The sequence below is a fragment of the Plasmodium vinckei genome, assembly GCF_900681995.1.
Source record: "Plasmodium vinckei vinckei genome assembly, chromosome: PVVCY_08".
Taxonomy (NCBI): domain Eukaryota; phylum Apicomplexa; class Aconoidasida; order Haemosporida; family Plasmodiidae; genus Plasmodium; species Plasmodium vinckei.
Window position 1 is genome coordinate 609,767 of NC_051300.1, and position 22,440 is coordinate 632,206.

Consider the following 22,440-nt stretch of genomic DNA (forward strand, 5'->3'; position numbering starts at 1 on the left):
TATAATTTGCATTCTATAGAATATAAAAGATAAAAATATTATATAAACCTATAATATTTTTCTTTCCATAAAATAAAACAAGCTAATTTATGTCATAATAAAAAAATAGGCAAATTGTTAATGCTAACAGTTGAATCTATAAATTTTTAAATAGTAACCCAAATAAAATATATAAACAGAGGCATATAACAAACATAATAGGCACTAATTTGCAGATACTCAAATAAAAATTATTATATATAAATTTTATAGCTTATTTTGGCAACTAATTTATCAAAGAATATTCTTTGAGAATTTTTTCCGAATATTTTCAAATATTATATTAATATATATTTACTTAAAGGAAATGTATAAAAAACATTGTTTTACGAATATAAAATATCTCCTTGTGGTTATAATTTTAGTTATAACCTTTGTAAGAATGGAGGTAAAGAATAAAATCATTGTAGAATATAATTTTGATAAATATATACTAAGTGCGTGTAAATATTTTTTTATTACAATTCATTTTTTTATTTAAACTACACATTTTACTATAAATAGCACACATCGCACAATTTGGTGAAATACCCAAAAATAAAAACATCTCTATTCATACAACCATGTGCTTGTATGTGTATATTATACTCCTACAATAATATACATATACTTATACCCTTTGGCATTATTTCTTTTTTTTTTTGATAATATTAATCAGGAAAAACAAACTAACAGATTGGATACCATATCTCCTAAGAAATTAAAAGATGAATTATCCAAATCACATGGTACTATAAAATTGGATGAATATGTTTTATTTCAATATGGCACATAATCATTAATATGGAAATGCTTTATTTTGTTTGTTTATTTTGTTTGCTTATTTTCTTAGGAGCAAATCAAATGGTATATAATATTATTTCTGAAGGATTAAAGGAAGATGTTGAACCCGGAAAAAAATATACAAAAGAAGAGGTATTTTGAAGTGTCATATATATATACACACAATATAGGGCATGCATAGTGATAAATAGAATTTTAACTGTTTTCTATATATATATTTTTTGCTTCATGAATGATACAGGTAGAAAAACACAACAAGGCTACTGATGCTTGGGTCATTTATAAGAACAAAGTTTATGATGTGACATACTATCTTAAGTATCACCCAGGAGGTTCGATAAATATACACACACATTTATATACTAATATATAGGGTAAAATATGTGAGCTTGTTATTTTAATTTTTATCGTATATTTTTATAATTTTCAACAGGAGAAGATATATTGCTAGAACGAGCAGGAACTGATGTTACCGACTTAGTTTTTGCATATCATAGTTGGGTGAATGTTGAAAAAATATTAGAAAATACTTATCTTGGTAAGCCCATAAAATATATAATTTAAAAAAAAAAAAAATAGTTTTACAAGTATATATATCATAGTAAAGTGTTGAGAAGGACAATAATTTGTCCTAAATAATCTTTAGTTTTAACAAAAAAATTTTTAAATGAAAATACATAAATAAATTTAAAATCATAAAAAAGCATTAATAAAACTTATAACATTTGCTAAAAAAAAAATACACTTATCGATATTTTAAAATATTCATTTTTTTAACATATTGACTTTCCAAATTTTTTTTTTTTGAAATTTATAGGGGATATTATCGAATAAGGACTAAAGCATAGCCAATCAAGCCGATTTTAAAACTGTATGTACAAAATAGTAATAACATTAATAGAGATAAACTTTTTTTTTCTTATTTAATATTTTTTTCCTGTTCATATAACATATCTAAAATATATTTATATTTATTAATTTTGTTGTCTCGTGTTGCTGTTACTGTTACATCCGAATTTCTATTTCCAGGTATACAACCACTTACTAATATTTCATTTCTTTCTAAATTTAATCCCAATAATTTTAGATTAATCATAGTCCTAAATTTATTTCCATCTTTTCCTGGCATTTTCTTTCCTTTCAAAACTCTTCCAATGTGTGTTGACGCACCGATTGATCCTGGCTTTCGATGATGTCCACTTCCATGCGTCATTGGGCCTCTACAAATAAAATTAATTCAAAAAATATATATGTATGCATATTCTATCGTTTTTAATTAAACATTATTCCCTTTTCTCTATTTTTATATGACTATGCTTAATTTTTTTCTTTAAATTAAACAAATTTTTTTATGTGCATATATATATTTTAGAATTTTATTTTACAACATATACATTCGCCCCGAATTTTTTATGTCACGATGTGCCCATTTGTTTTCATTGCAAACATGGTACAACGTGATAATAATAAAGACAAAAAAACGGTCAATACTTTTAACACACATTATGATAAGTAATTTTCCTTCTAATATATAATATGCATGCAATAAAACATTCTGAAAATCAGACAAAGCTGTTATTTTTTTTATTATTATTTCTTTTTGTATATTACCTATGAAATCCCCATCTTTTGATAACCCCTGAAAACCCTTTTCCTTTTGATAATCCCCTAACATTTACATATTTATAATTATATAAATATGAAACATCTATGATTTGGCCTAGTACAAAATTTTGAGGTGGGGTTAATGTTAAGCTACAAGTATTTTTTAAATTTGAATTGATTTTAGATATTTGCCCTATTTCGGGTTTTAGTATCCATCTGCTTTCATTCAATGGTTTTCCATAAGCAATTCCAACTTTTCCAAAATCAAGAAACCTATATATTATATTCGGCATTATTTTTATTAAAGTTGCAGGTATTAATTTTCCATTAGGAGAAAAAATCGAGCGCATTTCAATTTTTTTACCCCGTATTTGTATCTAATCAAGGGATTGTAAAAAGAGAGGAATGAGGAACGAAGGCTGATAATGGCATGCATGCTATAATATTATCAACATGTTCACTATTTTCAAATTTTTCAACATTTGCTTACCCTATCCAACTCATCTTTATACGGGATGTCGTTTAAATGCGTTTGGGGATCGAATGGGACCCTAGCATTTATGAACTTTTTTACCATTCGAGTTTGGAAATTTCTTTTTTTTGCCTATAATTGGAATAAGGTATGAATGTATAGAAACCAAAATAGGGGGCATATAAACTGTTGGTTTTGTATTTATTTTAATCGTATCAATAAGGGAAAAAAAAAAAAGGTCTTTACCCATTTTGCTGGATATGCAGCATCCTGACTATTTAGTATGCTCCCATTGTTATCAAAAAATTCTGTAAAAAAATAAAATAAAATAGAGGACTATACATATGAGCATAAAAAGTAATATGATAATGTTATGACATTTTTAAGTAGCTTATTACTTGTTTCAGAAAATTTAAAAGTGTTTTGAATCTTATAATTATATACACATTGGAGTATTATGGGGAAAATCAGGATTTTATAAATGAAATATAAATGCATTCTATTTTTTCATCTCGGCATAATAATTATTTATTCACATATTTATGTAGAGTTATATAAATGGACATAAATTTTTTATAAAAATTGGGATATATACACACATGTGCGTAAATAAGTATATCCAGCCAATGTTTGTTATATTTTCAAAAAAAAAAACAAAATTAATAACAACAATAAAAGTATTAAATTGTTTAGCAAATTAAACGAACTTATTCTTTCATGAACTCTACACTATCAATCAATAAGCTATTCACATTTTATCAAGCTACATGTATAAATACATATTTTTATAAAAATGATTCATAAAGCTAACTATATTTTAAAGGTAGTTGAAATTCTAGTTTTAATTATAAAAAATGAAACTATACAAAATAAATTATAAAAAAATAATATAAGAAAAGTGAGTAAACAAATATATATATATGTATATATAAAATAAGATATTTTTTTATACCAATTTTTATATATTAATTGTGGCGCAGCAATGCAAAAATACAAGCAACTCTCCCTAAAAGTTATACATATGTTATGTGCTAAAATATGGATGAATATATAATGACTAGTTTTATTTTTTTTTTAAATACAATAATGGGTAAAACATGATCTTTATTATTTTTTAAGTATAACAAAAAATGTTAACTAAAAGTTATATATTTATTTTTTTTGAAAAATAAAATATTATTCCCATTTTAAATACTTAATTATGTTCATTTTTTAATGCAAAATATTTAAAAGCATTATAAAGTACAAAATTTTTAAATAGCTACATATTTAAAGGTGTAAGGAAATATAATTTGCTTCTAAACATCGGAGAAACAATTACAATAATATGCTTATACATTTTCTACTTATTTGATATTCTATTATGTCGCTATCCTGGTTATTTGTAGTGTTGGACAATTTGAAAGGAGTTCAAATGTTTAGGTAGTTCTCATGCAAGGACGATGAAAAAGGTTTCATGCGCTTGCTAATGCTACTATTTTTTTTTGTTTTTTTTTGGTGTCACTAAATGGGAACTGTTGGGCATGTGCCATCAGTCATAGGTGACCAAACTCAATAGGAGTTGTAGTCAAAGTTTTAGTTAATTATTTATATTAAAAAATTTACAGTTTTAAAAAAAAGGAGGATATATAAAAAAATAGCAAAAGAGAAATATATATAAATAAGTCTCAAAGGTGTGTGTAATTGTATATGTAGACTATATGTATGGATTATTTCGAGCAATCAATGATATGGATAATTTTGTATGCTACAGCTTGTAGGAATACAAAAAGGAATAAGTTACATTTTTTAAAATCATTGCATGGAAGAAGCATTTAATTTTTCTGCTATTAAAAATTGTAAATGTGCTAAATTTGATAAGTAAGAAATCATTAAATTATCTTGTAAAATACTTTCATTAATAGAATCAAATTTTTCAATCGATACAAAAGGATCATTAGAAAAAACTTTATGTAAATATCTTCCTATGGCTACATTTCCTTTTCTTTTTTTATCAACAATATCTTGTACATATGATTTACAATTTTTTAACATAATTAATAATTTTTTTAATGAATTTTCATCAATTTCATGATTTAATAATTTATCTTTACTATTACTATCTCCACCTTTTGTTCCTTTATCAGTTATTTTAGCAACATCAGCTCTTTCAACATTACATGGTAATAATTCAATTTGGATTTCATGAAAATGAACAAAATATTCTTTAACTAAATTAATAGGTAGTTGTACATATGCTTTAATATTTAGAAATCCACTTTCTAGTGATGCATCAACTAATAAATGTATGGGCTCATTTAATGGAGAATGAGGATAAAATTTTGAAATCGAATTATGTTCTTTAAACCATCCATGAACAGCACATGACAATTCTGATAATTCAGATCCAGAGCAAAACCATCCAACAACCTGATCCCTTGGACGGATTTTCTGTTTCAACTCATACATTGTCTCGTGGTGATCCTTTATAATTTGCAAAAAACCCTAAAAATAAAAAAGTGTGGATAGTCATTTTTATACATATTCACATATATCCATATATATATAGCATAGCACATTGTAATGGTTATTGGCTTACCTCCTCATTTAGGGAATGCTTATCAACAAAGCAGTCCGATATTTCAATCAAATTAGTATCAATGATGGATCCCATCAAAGTTCCAATAACATGAGTCTGATCTTCATCTCTCCTTAAGTATGAATCTAATATTGTAAATATTACAGAAGGATGTACAATACATTTTATATTTGTATGTGGTTGTATATCAAAATGCTGAGGTGTTTTATTTTTCAGCAAGCTACTCATTGTTTTAAAATTATATCTGTTCATACTCATTTTCGTATACTTTTTAATTTACACTTATTATTATTTATGCTTATTATTATTTATACTTATTATTATTTTTGTTTTTTATAATAATATATTTTTTAAAAAAAATATATATACTCCTTAAAATTTTAAGAAAATTTTTTTTAATTTAATGGATGTATTGCTTTTCCGCAGTTACTATTTACAATGATGTTATATATTTTATTGTACAATCTTTATTATATAACTTTTTTCATTTTTCTTTTTTTCCTTTTTTAAATATTGTTGTTATTATATATTCCTATAAATACAATAACAATTCAAATAGTTGAAATAATTTTATAAAAAAAAATTTGGAAAATATATATGTATTATTTTTTTAATCGGTATAACAAAACTATGGCTAAAAATTTTTAATTCCATTTTTCCACTCAACTATATAATAAGCAATGTATAGATTTTATAAATATATATTTTTATGCATATTATAAATAATTGCCGACTGCCATGAATATATACAATAATTAAACTATACAAATGGTGAAAAAAATTGTTATTATACTATCCTTAAATTTAAAAAATATATATTTTTTTTTTAAGTTATAAAAAATGGAAAATTTAAGGTTATGTTATTTTTCTATATCACCATTTTGCATACAGAATGAATATCAAACTTCGGAAAATAATAAACCAACTTTTTTAAAAAATGGAAATTTATTCCATTAATATTTTACATATATGGGCTTGTTTGCCTTTTTTTTTTTTTTTTTTTGTCAAATTTAAATAAAGGTAATTAATCATATTAATGGTGATAATTTTTTTCCCATAATAAATAAAAAATAATTATTATCTCTCTGATTAGGATATATATACTAATATAATTTTCATTTATACTATTATATCTGTCTATTATAAAAAAAAAATAAATATATATAACGGGGTAGAGTAAATAATAATTATGTAAATTAAGTTCATGTGTACTTATTCTTAAACTTCAATAGGAAACTAATCCAACGACGTATTAGTAGAATAATATTTTCATTTCGATGGTATAAGAAATATGTATATTTTTGTTCTTACTTTTTCAAAATTATTGGACTTTTTCAATATTATTGACTTTTTCAAAATTATTGGAATTTTTCAATATTATTGACTTTTTCAAAATTATTGGAATTTTTCAATATTATTGGACGAGGTTAAAGTGGAAGAAATGTAAAAATAATAACACAAATGATGTGCATGCATATGTATATTATCTTTTTACATTACTTTACACTTTAAACTTCTGTACGCTTGTAAGTATATGCTTATTGCCTCTTTTTAAATGAGAGATAAGTTCCCTTTTTTGTGTGTACCTCCCCATGAATATAAGATTGTAAATAAAATACATGCTGAGATAAGGGGGAGGGTTTTAAAAAATGGTAATAATTATTGTAATTGTATTATTATTTCTTTTCAAAATAATATGCTGTAATAATAATAATAATGAGCATATCCCTTATGATAAAACTTATGAATACTTAGTAAATATTTCAAAAAATAATAATAGATTAGTATGCGTACAAAAGGAGTATAATAATTTAATATATTATACACACAATAATGAATGTGACCCTCATAATACTTTTAGTTTTTCTTTTAATTCTACATTTAATTTTGATGAAGAATTTTATATCTATTATAAAAATAATAAAAAATCATTTATTGAAACGGAAATAAGCCCATATATGGCTATAGGGTCATGTATAAATTGTTTATTTTTAGACGAGATAAATTTGTTAAGCTTATATGGATATACATTTATATACAATAACTCAGACGACTATTATTATAAAACCTATTACAAAGGTATCCTAGATTTATATCATGATTCAAATTTTTATACCAACAAAAATAAGACACTTTCAAATTCGAATGAAAACAATTTAGTTGAAAAGGAAGGCAGTACAAAGAATGAAACAGAGACAGAGACAGAGACTGAAACAAGTGTTGTGCCATATATTAGTGATGAGGATGATAACACCAATTTAGTAACAGACTCAGAAAATGGACTAAACAATAGTGAAATAGAAAAGTTAGACAAATTTTTAAAAGATAATACAATACATTATGCAAATGATGAAATAAATAAAGAAAATGCTAAATCAAATTTTTATGATTATTCTTTAAATAAAAAGATTATAAATGATTTTTTTATGAACTTTAAAGAAACAACAAAAGGGAATGAATATACAAATAGAAATGTATCCGTTGATAATTATAAGGACACATCATTTATTGATACACTAACTAATATTGTATATAAAAAAAATGAATGTAAAACATATATGAGTGATATAAATAATCAAAAAATATGGTCAAATATTATTTTTATTAATTTTACAAAAAATCTAAATATTTTATCCCATATTGAAAGATATAGTGGGACATACAAGCAACTTAAGGATACATCATTAGGTCGTGTAAATAATGAATGGAGTAAAAATAAATCTAAAATTAATGAATATATAAAAACAACACTCGATCTAAATAATAAAGAATATTTAATAAATAATAATCTTTTTATTTTACTAACTAATGATGATATAAAACAATTAGATGAAGTTATATTTTGCTCTAAAGATAAAAATAATTATTTTCCTCTTTCTTATATTAATAATAAAAATATATCTATAGAATATGAGACTGTTAAAAATAATTATATGTCTACTAATGGAAATAATTATGTTTTTTTAATAAAGGTTTTATTTTATAAAAAAAAAATTAATTTAATTTTAGTTGATTATATAAGAGGTGTTAGTGATCCTATAGAATTGGCTATCCCATTTTTTTATTTTGCTACTCATTCTTATTTTTCACAGTTTGTCCATTTTTTTATAAAAGACAACTTGATAGGCTGGATTCAAAAAAGCAAGGCCCTTTACCTCACGTCGATCAAAAAAATTATTTCCTGTTTAGCGGAGTAAGACAATGCATAAATAAGAAAAATAAACTAATATCAATATGCATCTTTTTATGTCGTTGTAATATTTTACCCTTCTTTTTTTTACTATCCCGAAACAGGAGCACCCACTATAGCAAAAAGAAGTACGATGTAATATCAATAGAAAATAAAATAATATCAAATATATTTTTGTTAGATTTATGCCACTCAATATTTAAGTTTATACTATTTGGAAGATACAATCCGATAAAGGATTACTCATTATATAAGTCAATAAGTTTTGAAGCTGTTTTGTTAAATATGATAAGTACATTTACATTGGATGAATTAATAAGTTATGAAAAATATTTTGAAAAAATTATAAAAAAAGAAACAAATAACATAATTAATATTAAAAAAATAAAAAGAATGGATGTATTTGAAATTTTAGTTGTACCATCTAATAGTTATATTAAATTTCAAAAAGTTTTATCAAATGTATTTAAAGCTATATTTGATTGTGGAGGTAAACATGTTTCAAAAATATTGCAAATTGCAATACCACGAGCACACTATGATATGTTATACAGTTTTAATTGCTACAATTATCAATTACATAGTTTTTTAGTTAATCTTCTTGATCTTTGTAATTATTATTATGAACATTCTGATGTGGACAATTTATTTAAAGAGAGTTACAACATTCTCAAACAGTTGGTAAGTTAGTAAAATCGTTAAAAAAAATAAAAACCATCATAAATTTTATCTTCCTTTTTTAATGCAATATTTTTGGGCTTTCTCAATAATTCCTTACTAGATCAATCTTGCCTTGAATGAAATGCCCAACTTGATTCCTTTCAATCATGACAAAGACCTTGTCAAGTATTTCATTATTATCCTTTACTTCGGAGATGACGTAATAAAAAAAAGAGAGAGCATACATAATTATATGTCTGTACAATATGTTTTATAACATATTATCAATGCCTTTTCCATTTTGTTAAATTTTTTCTAACTTTTTCTAACCTTGTCTAACTTTAAGATGTTCTGCCTGGATAAAGAAAACTCAACGTACATACAACTCATATACGAATTGAGATATTTGAATATATCACATGCAATAATGATTGCGTATTTGTATGGAGATAAAGTTGGGACCCTTTGTTCATGGGAAATAAAAAATAAAAAAGTAGAATATGGAAAAAGTATATATGATGTACCAAATTTACTTGAAATGAAATATATTACTTTTGAAGATTTTAACATATATTTAAAAAAAGTTGGGATTGATAGTTCAAATATTATAGAATCAACATCGATGTTTTTAAAAAGATTTAATAATATATATTTTGGGGATATACATGTAATAATAGAAAGTACACATAAATATGTAGTAAGTATTTTTTTAGTATCGTTTATGGCAAATGTTGTTTTAATTGCTGGTGAACTTGTAAAAGATTTGAAAAGAATTTATATATATAGAATATTTAAAAATATATTTATTCAAAATTATGCTTATAATATAACAAAATATTATACATTTTGGAATACTAAAATATATGGATTTTCTCAATATGAACCTGAATGTATGTTACTATTTAATAAATATAATCTATATGAAAAATATTACAACACTGGTTCTACACTTATTATTGATTCATTGAGTTTGCAAAATCTAGACAGTTTAAAAAAAAAAAAATTGGAAAAAAAAAATGAAAAATTTGAATATAATCATAATGGTTCCTCTTCTCTGGCTAGTTACAATAAACAAAATATGCTTTACCAAAATGAAGAACTTATAGAATATTTTTCTAAAAAAAAAAATAGCTGTCTATGTGATAAAAACATGATTAATAAATCGAAAGGGGAATATGTTGTTAGTGAATATTTAGAACTTCGATACAAATTTATGAACAAGATAAAAAATAGTAATAATAAATTATATAAAAAAATGTTAAATTATAATTTTTTTAATGATCCTTTAGATATATCATATAAAACAAAACGCTTTGAAAATGAACAATTAATAGACATATGTAAAGATATAAAATTTCAAAAAAATAATTTATGCTTATTTCATAAATCAAGAATTATATTAACTTATTTATATTTATTATCATCACAACCAGATTTTATATTTTATGTAGTTAGTCCATTAGTTTTTATAAAGCCACAAAAATATTGTGATAAATATGATATACCATTAGTTTTAAATCATATGCTAAAAAATCGAAATTTTTATAAAAAAAGTTCAAAAATATGTATAAATTATGCATTTGCACATTTTATATCAGTAGGAGATCAAACAAAAAACTTAGTCGTTACAGCAAAACTTGGTGGGACGATGGTAAATATAAATCCAAGCAATTTATTATTACTCCTTCCCATGAGTAAGCGGGTTGATATATTAGATTATTCTCAAAACAATGAATATGATATTAAAGAAGAAATATTAAATGAATATTTTATATTAGGTAACCCATATACACCTATAAATGTTATTTCATATAGTTATAAAGATTATGATCAACTTAAAAAAAATTCCCATGTCACTATTTTAGGGGCATTCATAAAACAAAATGATAAAAATTTTGTTACTTATTATAATATTACTGAAAATTATGATACAGAATCTGACTGTTCAACTGGCCATTTGTTTGAGTTAGACGGGAAACCTATTTGCTTTTGTAATACACTATCAACTCAAAAAAATAATGTAAATAGTGAACATACCACGGATGATACTTATAACAATTGTATATATCCATTTTGTGAGCAAAGTAAACAATTTTGTTATCTAAATGAAAAATGTGTAGATGGAAAATGTGTTTGTATTGATGGATATTCAAGAAATCCTATGAGTTCTTTATGTGAAAAAAATAATGAATGTATTTTAAATTCAGAGGATACATGTAAAGATCCAGGAATGTGTGTACTTGCAGATAACCGTTATGTTTGTTTATGCCCATTTCCATATGTCCGAGTATTCAAAGATTGTTTACACCCAATGGCTGGAATAAAAATGAAGCTTATAATTTTTAGCAATTTTAAAAACGATTTTTCAAACGATGAAAATGATGCTTTCAAAAAAGAAAATTTCTATATAAACGTATTTGGCTCTATGCCTCAATATATTAAGGAAGCCATCAATAGCGTAAGATATTTACATATAAAAATAATATATCCCAAGGAGAAAACACGCAAATTATTTGCGTTTTACCAAGTGTTTACATGATTTACTACCACTTCAATAATAAGAATCCCCCCCTTTATATGCATAAAAGAAGCTATGAAATGCACTATATATTTTTTTTTCTTTTTTTCTTTCAGATAATTAAAACCGATCTACGATATCGAATTTACGTTAAACCAATAAAAAAATTTAAGCATGGAATAAAGACAACAGTAATTATAAATCAAAGGTCTAATCCCAATGAACCCACTCCTATTGAAGTATTTAATATTTTTTTAAACCAATTAAGTGATTCTCGATCAGCTTTAAATAATGGATTTTATTCATATTTTGCCCGGTTTACATATATAGAGTATGTACATGCTTTTTCAAGAAATGAACATATTTCTTCTTTTTATGAAAGTTTCATAAAATATTTGCCAAATTTTTTGATCAACAATTTTAAAGTTGATATATTTAATGAAACCTCTATCTTTTTGTGTATAAATCTTATGATACTAATTATTGTTATATTTATGTTGTTTGTTTATTTTATATATTCGTGCGTGAAAAATATGTTTTTAAGTAACGGCCGAATAAACACCTTTTGAAAATAAAAATTAAAGAAAGCCATATAATAAATAAATACAGTTATTATTAACAAATGTAGAGTATTTGTAGGTATACTTATGCTGCTACATTTAGGAGGATTATATATTCACCCACATTTGATAGTTTTTCCATTTTTATCATAATTATCTTTATTATAATTTTGATTATTTTTATAATTTTTATGGCTATTACCATTATTTATTATTTTTTATTTAATTGGGGATTTTTTATTTTTTTTTTTTTGCTATGAAACGCTTCTCTACAAGCGTAATATTTTGATGGAGCACATCCCTTATGGTATCACTAATTTTTATGTATTATAATAAAAATATATAGAGACTTTCTATCTTTTCGATAAATTGGAATACATTATTCTTTTATAAAAATTACCAGAGCACATAAATACTTATAAATGTATTGTAATTATTAAAACAAATGATACACACATACACACAACAAAAAAAAAAAAATAAAAAAAAATATAAAATGTATTATTTTTTTTATAGCTATTTATCACCACTGTTTCGTTAATAATATAAGAACAAAATTATGACTTGTTAATGCAAAACTGCTTATTTCACCGCTTTTAAATAAAAAATATATGAACAGCTATATAAACATAATTTATGCATCCTTTTATATATGCATGCGAATGTAAATATTTCACAACATTGGAATGAAATGGCTATTTATTATGGCTCGATAAAAAAATAATAAAATAAAAAACGACAAGCATAAATAAGCACAATTTAATTATAATTTTTTTTATTTTAATAATTTAAATAATATATAAATACTATAAATATCCATATACATTTAATTCATTTATTTTATGTTATTTTTTTATTATAAAACCTTGTTACATTTTTTTAGATACATTTGTGTAATTTATTTTGTGTTTTATTTGTTGTGCTTGTTTCATGTTTTTGCTTTTTTCATGTGTTTGTTTATAAAATATGCATTTCATTGCTTATGCCGTTTCATGTTTTTTTCATTTTTATGTAGTGGCAATTTTATCTGTATTTCCATAACAGATTGTATCTCTAAAAAGTTATATCTATGCACGTGTTTTTCTTCTCTTTGCTTCTATATTCATTATTATAAAGATTTTAATTAGTTTTTTTTATTCTTTTTGTTTATGTATTTGGGTGTAATTCTATTTTTCTGTTCTATTTTTTTTGTTGTCTCCCTATTAACAAGTATTTCTTAATAAAATACCTTTTAATTGGGGGGGAAAAAAAAGAAAAAAGAAAAAATGAATGTATAAACCCAAACTGGCATGGGAAGAGATTCTCACCCTGAACCCTCCTAGTAGCTGATTGTTTTCTCATAAGTAGTTAAACTTTAATTGTGATTATAAAAAAATTAAAGAAAAGAAAACGATAGCATATGGTTTGATTCTTTATTTTTTTTTTTGTGTAGCAATTAAAAACGAACATGGGGTTGCATACTGGTTTAGAGCGGAAGGACTCATAATAACGCGCTGTTATTTAAAGCTCATAAACTTTTTGTATTTTTGAAATAAAATTAAAGTAAAATAAAATGATATCATTTTATATTTGTCTTTTTTTATTCAAAACAAACAAAAAGAGCCATATGCTTCAATCAGTATACTCAAATGATGCGCTATTTTATCTCTCAAGTCAACCAGGAGATAAACATATTTTTTTTATTATATCCTTGTAAGAATGAAAAATATTTATTTATAAGATTCTTTTTATATATGTAAAAGTTTATGAAAAGGATGGTATACATAAATAATTTTCATTCTTACAAGGATATAATAAAAAAAACGCGGCGAATTAATACAACGTATATACATTGTTGTATTTTTTCAAAGCAAGAAGGAATAATGTGTAAAATTCATTTTTTACTTAATTACTCCTTAATTGATGGTTGGTATCTATCAGCATTTTTTTTTCTCTCTTTTATAGCTATAAAAATTATGTATAATTATAATTTTCCACTAAAAAAGAAAGACAAAAAATGTTTTAGTTTCATGAAGCAGTTAACTCTGCGTGTATACAATAATAGGTTGTTACATTACAATCATGAATTTGATAGAGTAACAAAGGCTTGGTAGCATTCCAACTATTTGGAGTGTTACGTAAATTCGAACTGCCTCTATAACGATTACTAAAACAAAATACACAAAATTGCAAATGTATACATATGTATATACATGCACAATTTTGTGTATTCCACTGAAATAGATTGCACATTTAAAAGGGGGAAGATGGGGTATAATGCGAGTAGTAGAATTTCCAGAAAATGCACACACAATAATATAAGTATATATATATGTGCGGGGTCATTTTTGATAAATTTTTTCTACATGAGCATAATATTTAGGAGAATTTTTTCTTAGGCCAGCATAAGCAGAGAGTATATTTTCATTTATATTTTGAAAATATAATAATTCGATTATTCTTAAAACTTGTCTTTATAATATAAAACTTGGATACTGCATATAGTTTTATTTGTCAACTGTTTATTTTTCATTTTTCTACTAAAAATAAATTAACATGAATTTTTTAACTTTGAAAATAGCTATCCACATTATCTATTTGGAATGGATACCTAAGTTAAGAACATTAGAATATGCATTTTTTTTTTCTTTCAGAGAATAGAATTCTGTGTGGTGGGTCAATTAAATTTGACACCGAATAGAATGAACAGAGGAATGGGGCTTGATTTTTCTTGCATACCAAAAAATGCAAAAAAAAAACAAAAGGAAATTTCAAGTTTATGCATATAATATTATATTATATTATATGGCAACTGAAGATAGTATATGCATATTTATATCTTGTTTTCTATTAGTATGGAACATTTTTACAAATTATCGAGATTGTTAAACCATTTTCTTTTTTTTTTATGTAGCATGATATATTGTATTAGTATTGTCATATATGTTTCCATATTTGGTTTTATGTTTTGCTTTGGGGGTATTCACTACCCTTTAAAGAACACTATCAAAATAAACACAAATATTTACCAAATAAAATCAATTACATTATTTTTATAAACTTGTAAACTTATTAAAAAAAATACAATTTAATGTTTATCTTAAAGGTGTATTGCCCTATTTGTTCTTTTTTTTCTTAAGCTTGTCCATTAGTTTTTAATGATTGGTTATAGTTTTCCATATTTTGTGAATATATTATATACATTGTTTAAAAAAAAAACAAATTTTATAAGACAAAAAAATTTCACAATATTATCAAATTTATAAACCTATCTGAAAAAATAAAAATATAAAATTTGGGTCCTATAATACTCTTGTTATTTGAATAAAAACTTGCATAAACAGGTTTGGCTAAATAGGAATACACACAAAAATGGTTTGGCGATTTTTAAGGATTACAAAAATTTCAATACATTCAAGTTTTAACTTTCATTATTTTTTTTACGTTAAATTCGAAAAAAATCCAACACTAATGTGTCACAAAAATGTAACAACTTTTATACAGGGGCACAAGAGAAAAAAAAAATATGTGCATAATAATTGTTTGTTTATTTGTTTTATTATATTTTGTTCATTCCATTTTTTTAAATTGTATAGGAAATATTAGGAAAAATTTGGAAAAACAAATTTATTGTTATCCATTTTTTTTATTAAGATTAAAATTTAGTAGTTTAAAATATAAATTACATGAACAAAAAATTGTGAAAAAAAAAGGGGGGAAATAATAATATATTTTAGTGTAATTTGACAAAAGGAGAAGATTTTTAAGAAATGGATAATAAACCATAAAAAAGGCAAATCGATATGCCATAAAAAAAATAGTAATAAACAATAGTTGGAAAGGATAACAAATAAAGTATAAAGTGAAAATGAGTGAAATAAGGGTGAAAAATGGTAAGCTGGAAATTACAAGAAAGAATGATGAAAATCATACCAAGTTAGACTTGCTGGATTTATATAAAAAAAAATATCAAAGCATAGACATAAATAAAGCTAAAAATGTTTTAAATGACTATTTTAATTATCCTGATTTTAAAGAAAAACAAATAGAGTGTTTAAATGGAATTAAAAATTTTGAACATATTTTAAATATTATGCCAACAGGAGGAGGAAAATCTTTAATATATCAGATTATGCCATTAATTGTTGATGGTATAAGTATTGTAATTAGTCCTTTAATTTCATTAATACAAGATCAAGTAAAATCTTTAAGAAATAGAAATATATTTTCTGAAACAATTAATAGTTCTTTAAATAAAAAAGAAAATCAAAATATATTAGCTATGCTAAAAAGTTTCAATGATTGTAATATAAAAGTTTTATATATTACTCCTGAAACAGCTACAAGTTCACAATTTATGCCTCTTTTAGAAGAACTTTATTTAAATGGAAAAATATCTTTAATATCAATAGATGAAGTACATTGTATTAGTACTTGGGGGTGTGACTTTAGAAAAAGTTATAGACTTTTAAGTAAATTATTGAATGCTTGTCCATATGTTCGAGTATATAGTTGTACAGCTACTGCAACAAAACATGTGGAAAGGGATATAATTACTAATTTAGGATTTCATGATTTGAATAATAACAAAAGTGATAATGAAGACATAGATATGTATAAGGGATTAAAAATTGTAAGAACATCCTTCAATAGACCAAACATTAAATATGTAGTAATTTATAGTGATTTATTAAAAGTTGATAAAAAAGAAAATATATGTGATATAGTTAGAGAAAAAAGAAATGAAGGAAAAACAGGAATTATTTATTGCTTTAAAAGAAAAACTTGTGATACGATTTCAAAATATTTAAGAGAAAATGGAATACAATCATTAAGTTACCATGCAGGTTTAACTAATAATGCAAGAAAACAAATTCAAGACAAATGGATTAATGGTACTGTAAAAATATTAGTAGCTACAATAGCATTTGGAATGGGTATAGACAGAAAAGATGTATCATATATTATACATTATAATTTACCTAAATCTATAGAAAATTATTATCAAGAATCTGGTAGAGCTGGTAGAAATGGAAATATTGCATTTTGCTATTTATATTATTCTAAGGAAGATGTAGAAAAGTTAGCATTTATAATAAAAGGATGCTATTCAAATTTAGATGCGTATAATCCAAATATGGAAAAAAGATTCGAAAAAGAAATGCATAATTTAGAGTGTGTTCACAATTTATGCATTACTCAGAAATGCATACGGACTCAAATTTTAAATTATTTTGGAGAATCTTATAAAAAAGACAATCATAACAAAGATGATAAATCTGATATTAATTATTGCTGTTCATATTGTTTTGATATTAGAGGCTCTGTGGATAAAATAATGCAAATAAACAATTTGTATCAACAAGAAAATTGGAACCCAAAATTTCATAAAAAAACAAATGACTATAATAATGCAACATCTTATGAATATTCTCATAAAGGGAAAAAACATAAGTTAAGTGATAATGATTCCGATTCTAATCAGGGTGAAGAAATAGGATATAATGATTATAAATTAAATAATAATAGGATTAAAGGATTTGTACCTTTTCAAAAAGCATCCTCAATTATATCAAAAGATATACGAGAAAAAGGAATAGTTGAAGTTATGAAAGAATTAGAAAGACGTGAAGAAATGGCAGAAATTAAATTACAAGAAAAAAATGATAAAATTCCTAAGGTAAGCAGATTAATACCTAGTTGTGCTAATATAAAAAAGAAAAATATTATATCATCTTTTAAAGTTCCTCGAAAACTATAGAATAATTCATATATTTACAAAAAAATTTGAAACATTTGGGTGATCCCAATTCATATTCCCATAAAATCCATATGCATATAATATGTATATACATGCATGGGAGTGTTAATATTATTTATGAAATATATACACACGATTTGGTTCAAAATAATAACGTTCCTGTATATAACCAACTATTTGTGTTTATTTTTTTCCATAATTCCCGCTTTTAAATATACAATGTTAAATGCATATTTGCTATTTAAACTTTTTTTATTACACTTTTCGTGTTATGATTATTTTTTAGTATTATAGACTTTTTTTATTTTGTGATAAATACTTATGCCTTTTAATGCGCGGATCCTCTTTGTCACACTTATAAACCAAATAAATATTTACACAAAAATAATGTGTAAGCAATTTTACAAGTTAGCGATTTTGTAAAGGGAGAATAAAATATAATAGATTATATATTTTTTTATATTTTCTACTCATCACCAAAAACATGAAAGAAAATAATAATTATTATATAATGCTTGTAATTATAGTAATATACAATCGAAACTTCGAGACTAATTGGGAAATAGTGTATGAACAGCAATAATATAATTGAAATATCGAACACACACACATATATAATGTGTATATTTTATTTATCTATATTTTTTAATTACTAACTAAATTATAAAGATCGAATTTTTATAGATGCTATACAGAAATTCAGCGTTTTTAATGAATTTATGATTTTATAATTCGATTATTGATGTTATGAATTTTCCAAAATTAAAATATTGTCTCTTTTTTTCATACACACATTTTTTTAAGTATTATGAATTATTAATATTTTATTAGTAAAAAATATGAATTGGTAATAAAATAATTGTAAATCCTTAGAATTATTCTGAATTGTTCATAATATTATAAATAATAAAAAAAAATTTTACAATTTCATTATAAAGAATATAGAATATAATTAATTATACAATTTTGTAAATAAATAAAAATATATAAAAAAAGAAAATTTAAAATAAATTATTTAATGTTTCTAGTGTAAAATATTATAGTAATTTCTCTTATACCCTTTTTATTTTTTTGTTACTATATCAGTATAAAACTAAATAGTGACGCAATAAATAATAATAACAACATTATAAGCAATGCTTAAATTAATAAACATAAGAAATTGATGTTCTTCATATTTTTTGTTTAATTATACAAAAGGAATAGTTAAATTATTTAATAATATTCTATATAATGTTGTTTTATTATAGGTGGTGTAAAAGTTGTGTATAAAATTACAACTATTTATTTTTACTTATTTTTATTTTTATAATAATTATTTTATTCATTGTTTTTATTTCACTAATTTGTACATAAATATATTTTTTAAAACATTTCGAATTTCCCGAAAATTCGTTTTTTTTTTTCCTCACGCAACTAAACATGAAAAACTTGTATTGAAGAAAACCCAATAAAAGAAATAAAATAATTTCCAGCTAATAGAAAAATTATTTGCTATTAGTTCAAATTGTATTTTTAAATAAACAACAAAATCATTAATTAATCAATCAAGCAAGTTATAAAGAAATTACGTAAAAAATGTTTTTGTTTAAGAAAAAGAATATAGACAAATCCAAAGCACCATCAAATAAAAAACTAAATTCAGTCTCAAATGCACAAAATGGCTTGGAAACAAAATTAGATAGAAAAACATCGGAAGATTCTGAAAATAGTTCTAAAGATAAAAAACTTTTTAATATTAAAAAATTAAAAATATTTTCTCGATCTAAAAATAAAGATATACCAAAAGATAATAACAAAATAAATGTGAATAATAATGAACATAATAATATAAAAAATTTAAAATTAATTAACAATAAAAATGGGTTGTCTATTAAAGGAAATGCTTCCCCCGATATATTGCACAAGGATAGTCCAATTTTCCCAAAAAGTCAACTCAGTAAATCAAGCACAAAAAGTGAAAGCATAAGAAGTGAAAGCATAAGAAGTGAAAGCATAAGAAGTGAAAGCATAAAAAGTGAAAGTATAAAAAGTGAAAACAAAAAAAGTGATAGCATAAAAAGTGATAGCATAAAAAGTGATAGTATAAAAAGTGAAAACAAAAAAAGTGATAGCATAAAAAGTGATAGTATAAAAAGTGAAAGCAAAAAAAGTGATAGTATAAAAAGTGAAGGTTTAAAAAGCAAAAAATTTGGAAGCATTTTCTCAAAATCAAAATCATTCTTGTCTTTAAATTCAGATAAAATGTCTTCTTCATCAAATGAAAAAATAGAGGCCAAGACAAAGAAAGAAAATAGTGTAACATTAAATTCGGTGGGTTCAAAAGATTCCAAAATAAATAGCAAAGAATTAAATAAAAATGAAAAAAGTAAAAATTCTACAATTATGGAAAAATTAACCTTAAAAAAAATATTTAAATCGCCATTTAATAACACAACTAAAAAGACCCCAGAAAATAACAATATAAATGAAATAACAGATTTAAAAGAAAAATTTAAGCATGCAAAAAGTATATTTGATAAAAAAATTGCCCCTAAAAAATCTATTAATAGTTCAAATAGTAAAGACGACGAAGATCCTAGTGAAAAAAGCATAGTTCAAAAAATTGAAGCCTTTAATCTTATAAATCAAAAAAAAAATGCAAAAAATAAGAATTTTTTTATGAAAAAAAAACCAACTCTTAATAAAGGCGACCCAAAATTAATCTTAAAAAAAAAAAGTAGTAATAATACAAATTTATTAAATAAAGAACCAAGTGTAAACAATATGCAACCTCCTACATCAACAATTATGTCTTCTGAAATAAAGGAAAAGAAAAAAGACCTAGTAGAAAGAGCTAATAAAATTGAAAATAATCAACTTAAAGTATCTAAAGATTTAAATAATACAAATGATGAGTTATATATAGGAAACCCTCATACTAACCACATTATAAACAAACAAATAATGTTCAACGTTGATCCCCCTTTTCTCTTTAATGAGAATTCATTCGCTTTATGGTATTACTATACATTAATGCTAACATAAATAATAATGAATGTGAAATAGTGTGTACTAAGTTTTTTAGCGATACTATATTGAGGGTATTATGTGTGTACATTTTTTTTGCATAAAATTTATTAAACAATAGACTGGCATGTTAATTATTTAAGTGATATAGAAATGAGTATTTACAAAAGACATTTGGTTATACTGTTGTTTTTTATTTATTGACTTTATATTTTCAGTTCGATATGATACATTTTATATTTCATGTTTTTTTGGTATGCATCTAGTTATACGGTTTTCCACACACACATATATATATGTGTGTTTATATTACGAGCTATTAAAACTATACATACATTTTTATGCATATTTAACGCAGCCCTATCATGCCTATTGGTGACATAATTGAAATGATACATACAATATATGAACACAATAGAGAGGAGTCAATTAAAAAGATGAACAATTGCAAAGAAAATAATCAAAAGGTATATACATGCTCTTCTTTGTTTAAGGCTTGTTCACCATTTTTATTTCCCCATTTTTACTTTATCATTTTTTGCCACTTTGTAGATATCGAGCACTTTGATGGTTGCCCTCGGCGCCTTAGACGGAGACGATGACTCGCTTACTTCCAATTTGAACAAACGGATGTAATAAGAATGGCATATTTTTTCATAGTGTCTTATCTTTATATGTGCCATAAAATTTATGTACACATACATATATGCATAAATTATTATCAAAATTGTTACAATTTTTACAGGGAATTGCAAAAGCAAAATTTAAAGGAGGCATATGAAGTTGTTGAGTCAATAAATGAAAATTAAATTAAAAAAAAAATTAAAAATAATTCAAACTATAATTAAAACACTATTCAATGGACATTGACCATCGAATGGATAATAAAAATAAATAAATTCAGCACGAATAAATGATGTAACATAATTAAAATTAATAAATTGTATGCATGAAACATAAAAGATAAACAAAACCTCGCAATTACGAAGAATTTGTGTCATGTATAAACAACATAAAAATTAATAGATAAACATAAAATTCATGACAATGGTATATATTTTTATTATAAAACTGGATAGGTATGTGTCTGTGTATTTTATTTATACATGTGAAACTATTTAATTATTGTCATTCCTACCTTTTTTAAATAAGCAAATTTTAATATATATCAAATAAAAAAAAAATAATAATAGCCAAATAAATATGAGAAAACTTTGAAAATTTTAAGATAGCAATTTTGTAAAATTAAAAATAAAAAATATGCTAATGCGAATCATGGGATTGAT

At 23.5% G+C, this 22,440-nt stretch overlaps 6 protein-coding genes across 6 annotated transcripts; 4 read left to right on the forward strand and 2 right to left on the reverse strand.

The window, feature by feature from the left end:
• Positions 1-346: 346 nt before the first annotated feature.
• Positions 347-1,656, forward strand: PVVCY_0801650 (cytochrome b5, putative; the record flags this gene model as incomplete). The annotated part of the gene is made up of 6 exons (XM_008626966.2): positions 347-427; positions 698-767; positions 872-954; positions 1,064-1,154; positions 1,256-1,360; positions 1,640-1,656. The coding sequence occupies 6 exons, from the start codon at positions 347-349 to the stop codon at positions 1,654-1,656; spliced, it is 447 nt and encodes a 148-aa protein (XP_008625188.2).
• Positions 1,657-1,741: 85 nt separating this feature from the next.
• PVVCY_0801660 (50S ribosomal protein L3, apicoplast, putative) lies at positions 1,742-3,397 on the reverse strand (the record flags this gene model as incomplete). Its single annotated transcript, XM_008626967.1, has 5 exons — positions 1,742-2,042; positions 2,434-2,804; positions 2,918-3,031; positions 3,146-3,207; positions 3,298-3,397. 5 exons carry the CDS (start codon positions 3,395-3,397, stop codon positions 1,742-1,744), a joined length of 948 nt encoding a protein of 315 aa, XP_008625189.1.
• Positions 3,398-4,693: 1,296 nt separating this feature from the next.
• PVVCY_0801670 (eukaryotic translation initiation factor 3 subunit F, putative) lies at positions 4,694-5,735 on the reverse strand (the record flags this gene model as incomplete). Its single annotated transcript, XM_008626968.1, has 2 exons — positions 4,694-5,383; positions 5,478-5,735. The coding sequence occupies 2 exons, from the start codon at positions 5,733-5,735 to the stop codon at positions 4,694-4,696; spliced, it is 948 nt and encodes a 315-aa protein (XP_008625190.1).
• A 1,391-nt stretch (positions 5,736-7,126) lies between these two features.
• On the forward strand, positions 7,127-12,414 carry PVVCY_0801680 (conserved Plasmodium protein, unknown function; the record flags this gene model as incomplete). Its single annotated transcript, XM_008626969.2, has 5 exons — positions 7,127-8,670; positions 8,772-9,348; positions 9,449-9,547; positions 9,674-11,785; positions 11,962-12,414. 5 exons carry the CDS (start codon positions 7,127-7,129, stop codon positions 12,412-12,414), a joined length of 4,785 nt encoding a protein of 1,594 aa, XP_008625191.2.
• Positions 12,415-16,252: 3,838 nt separating this feature from the next.
• PVVCY_0801690 (ATP-dependent DNA helicase Q1, putative) lies at positions 16,253-18,145 on the forward strand (the record flags this gene model as incomplete). The annotated part of the gene is made up of 1 exon (XM_008626970.2): positions 16,253-18,145. One exon carries the CDS (start codon positions 16,253-16,255, stop codon positions 18,143-18,145), a length of 1,893 nt encoding a protein of 630 aa, XP_008625192.2.
• A 1,578-nt stretch (positions 18,146-19,723) lies between these two features.
• Positions 19,724-21,963, forward strand: PVVCY_0801700 (conserved Plasmodium protein, unknown function; the record flags this gene model as incomplete). Its single annotated transcript, XM_008626971.2, has 4 exons — positions 19,724-21,144; positions 21,513-21,621; positions 21,707-21,786; positions 21,900-21,963. The coding sequence occupies 4 exons, from the start codon at positions 19,724-19,726 to the stop codon at positions 21,961-21,963; spliced, it is 1,674 nt and encodes a 557-aa protein (XP_008625193.2).
• Between the last annotated feature and the right edge of the window lie 477 nt (positions 21,964-22,440).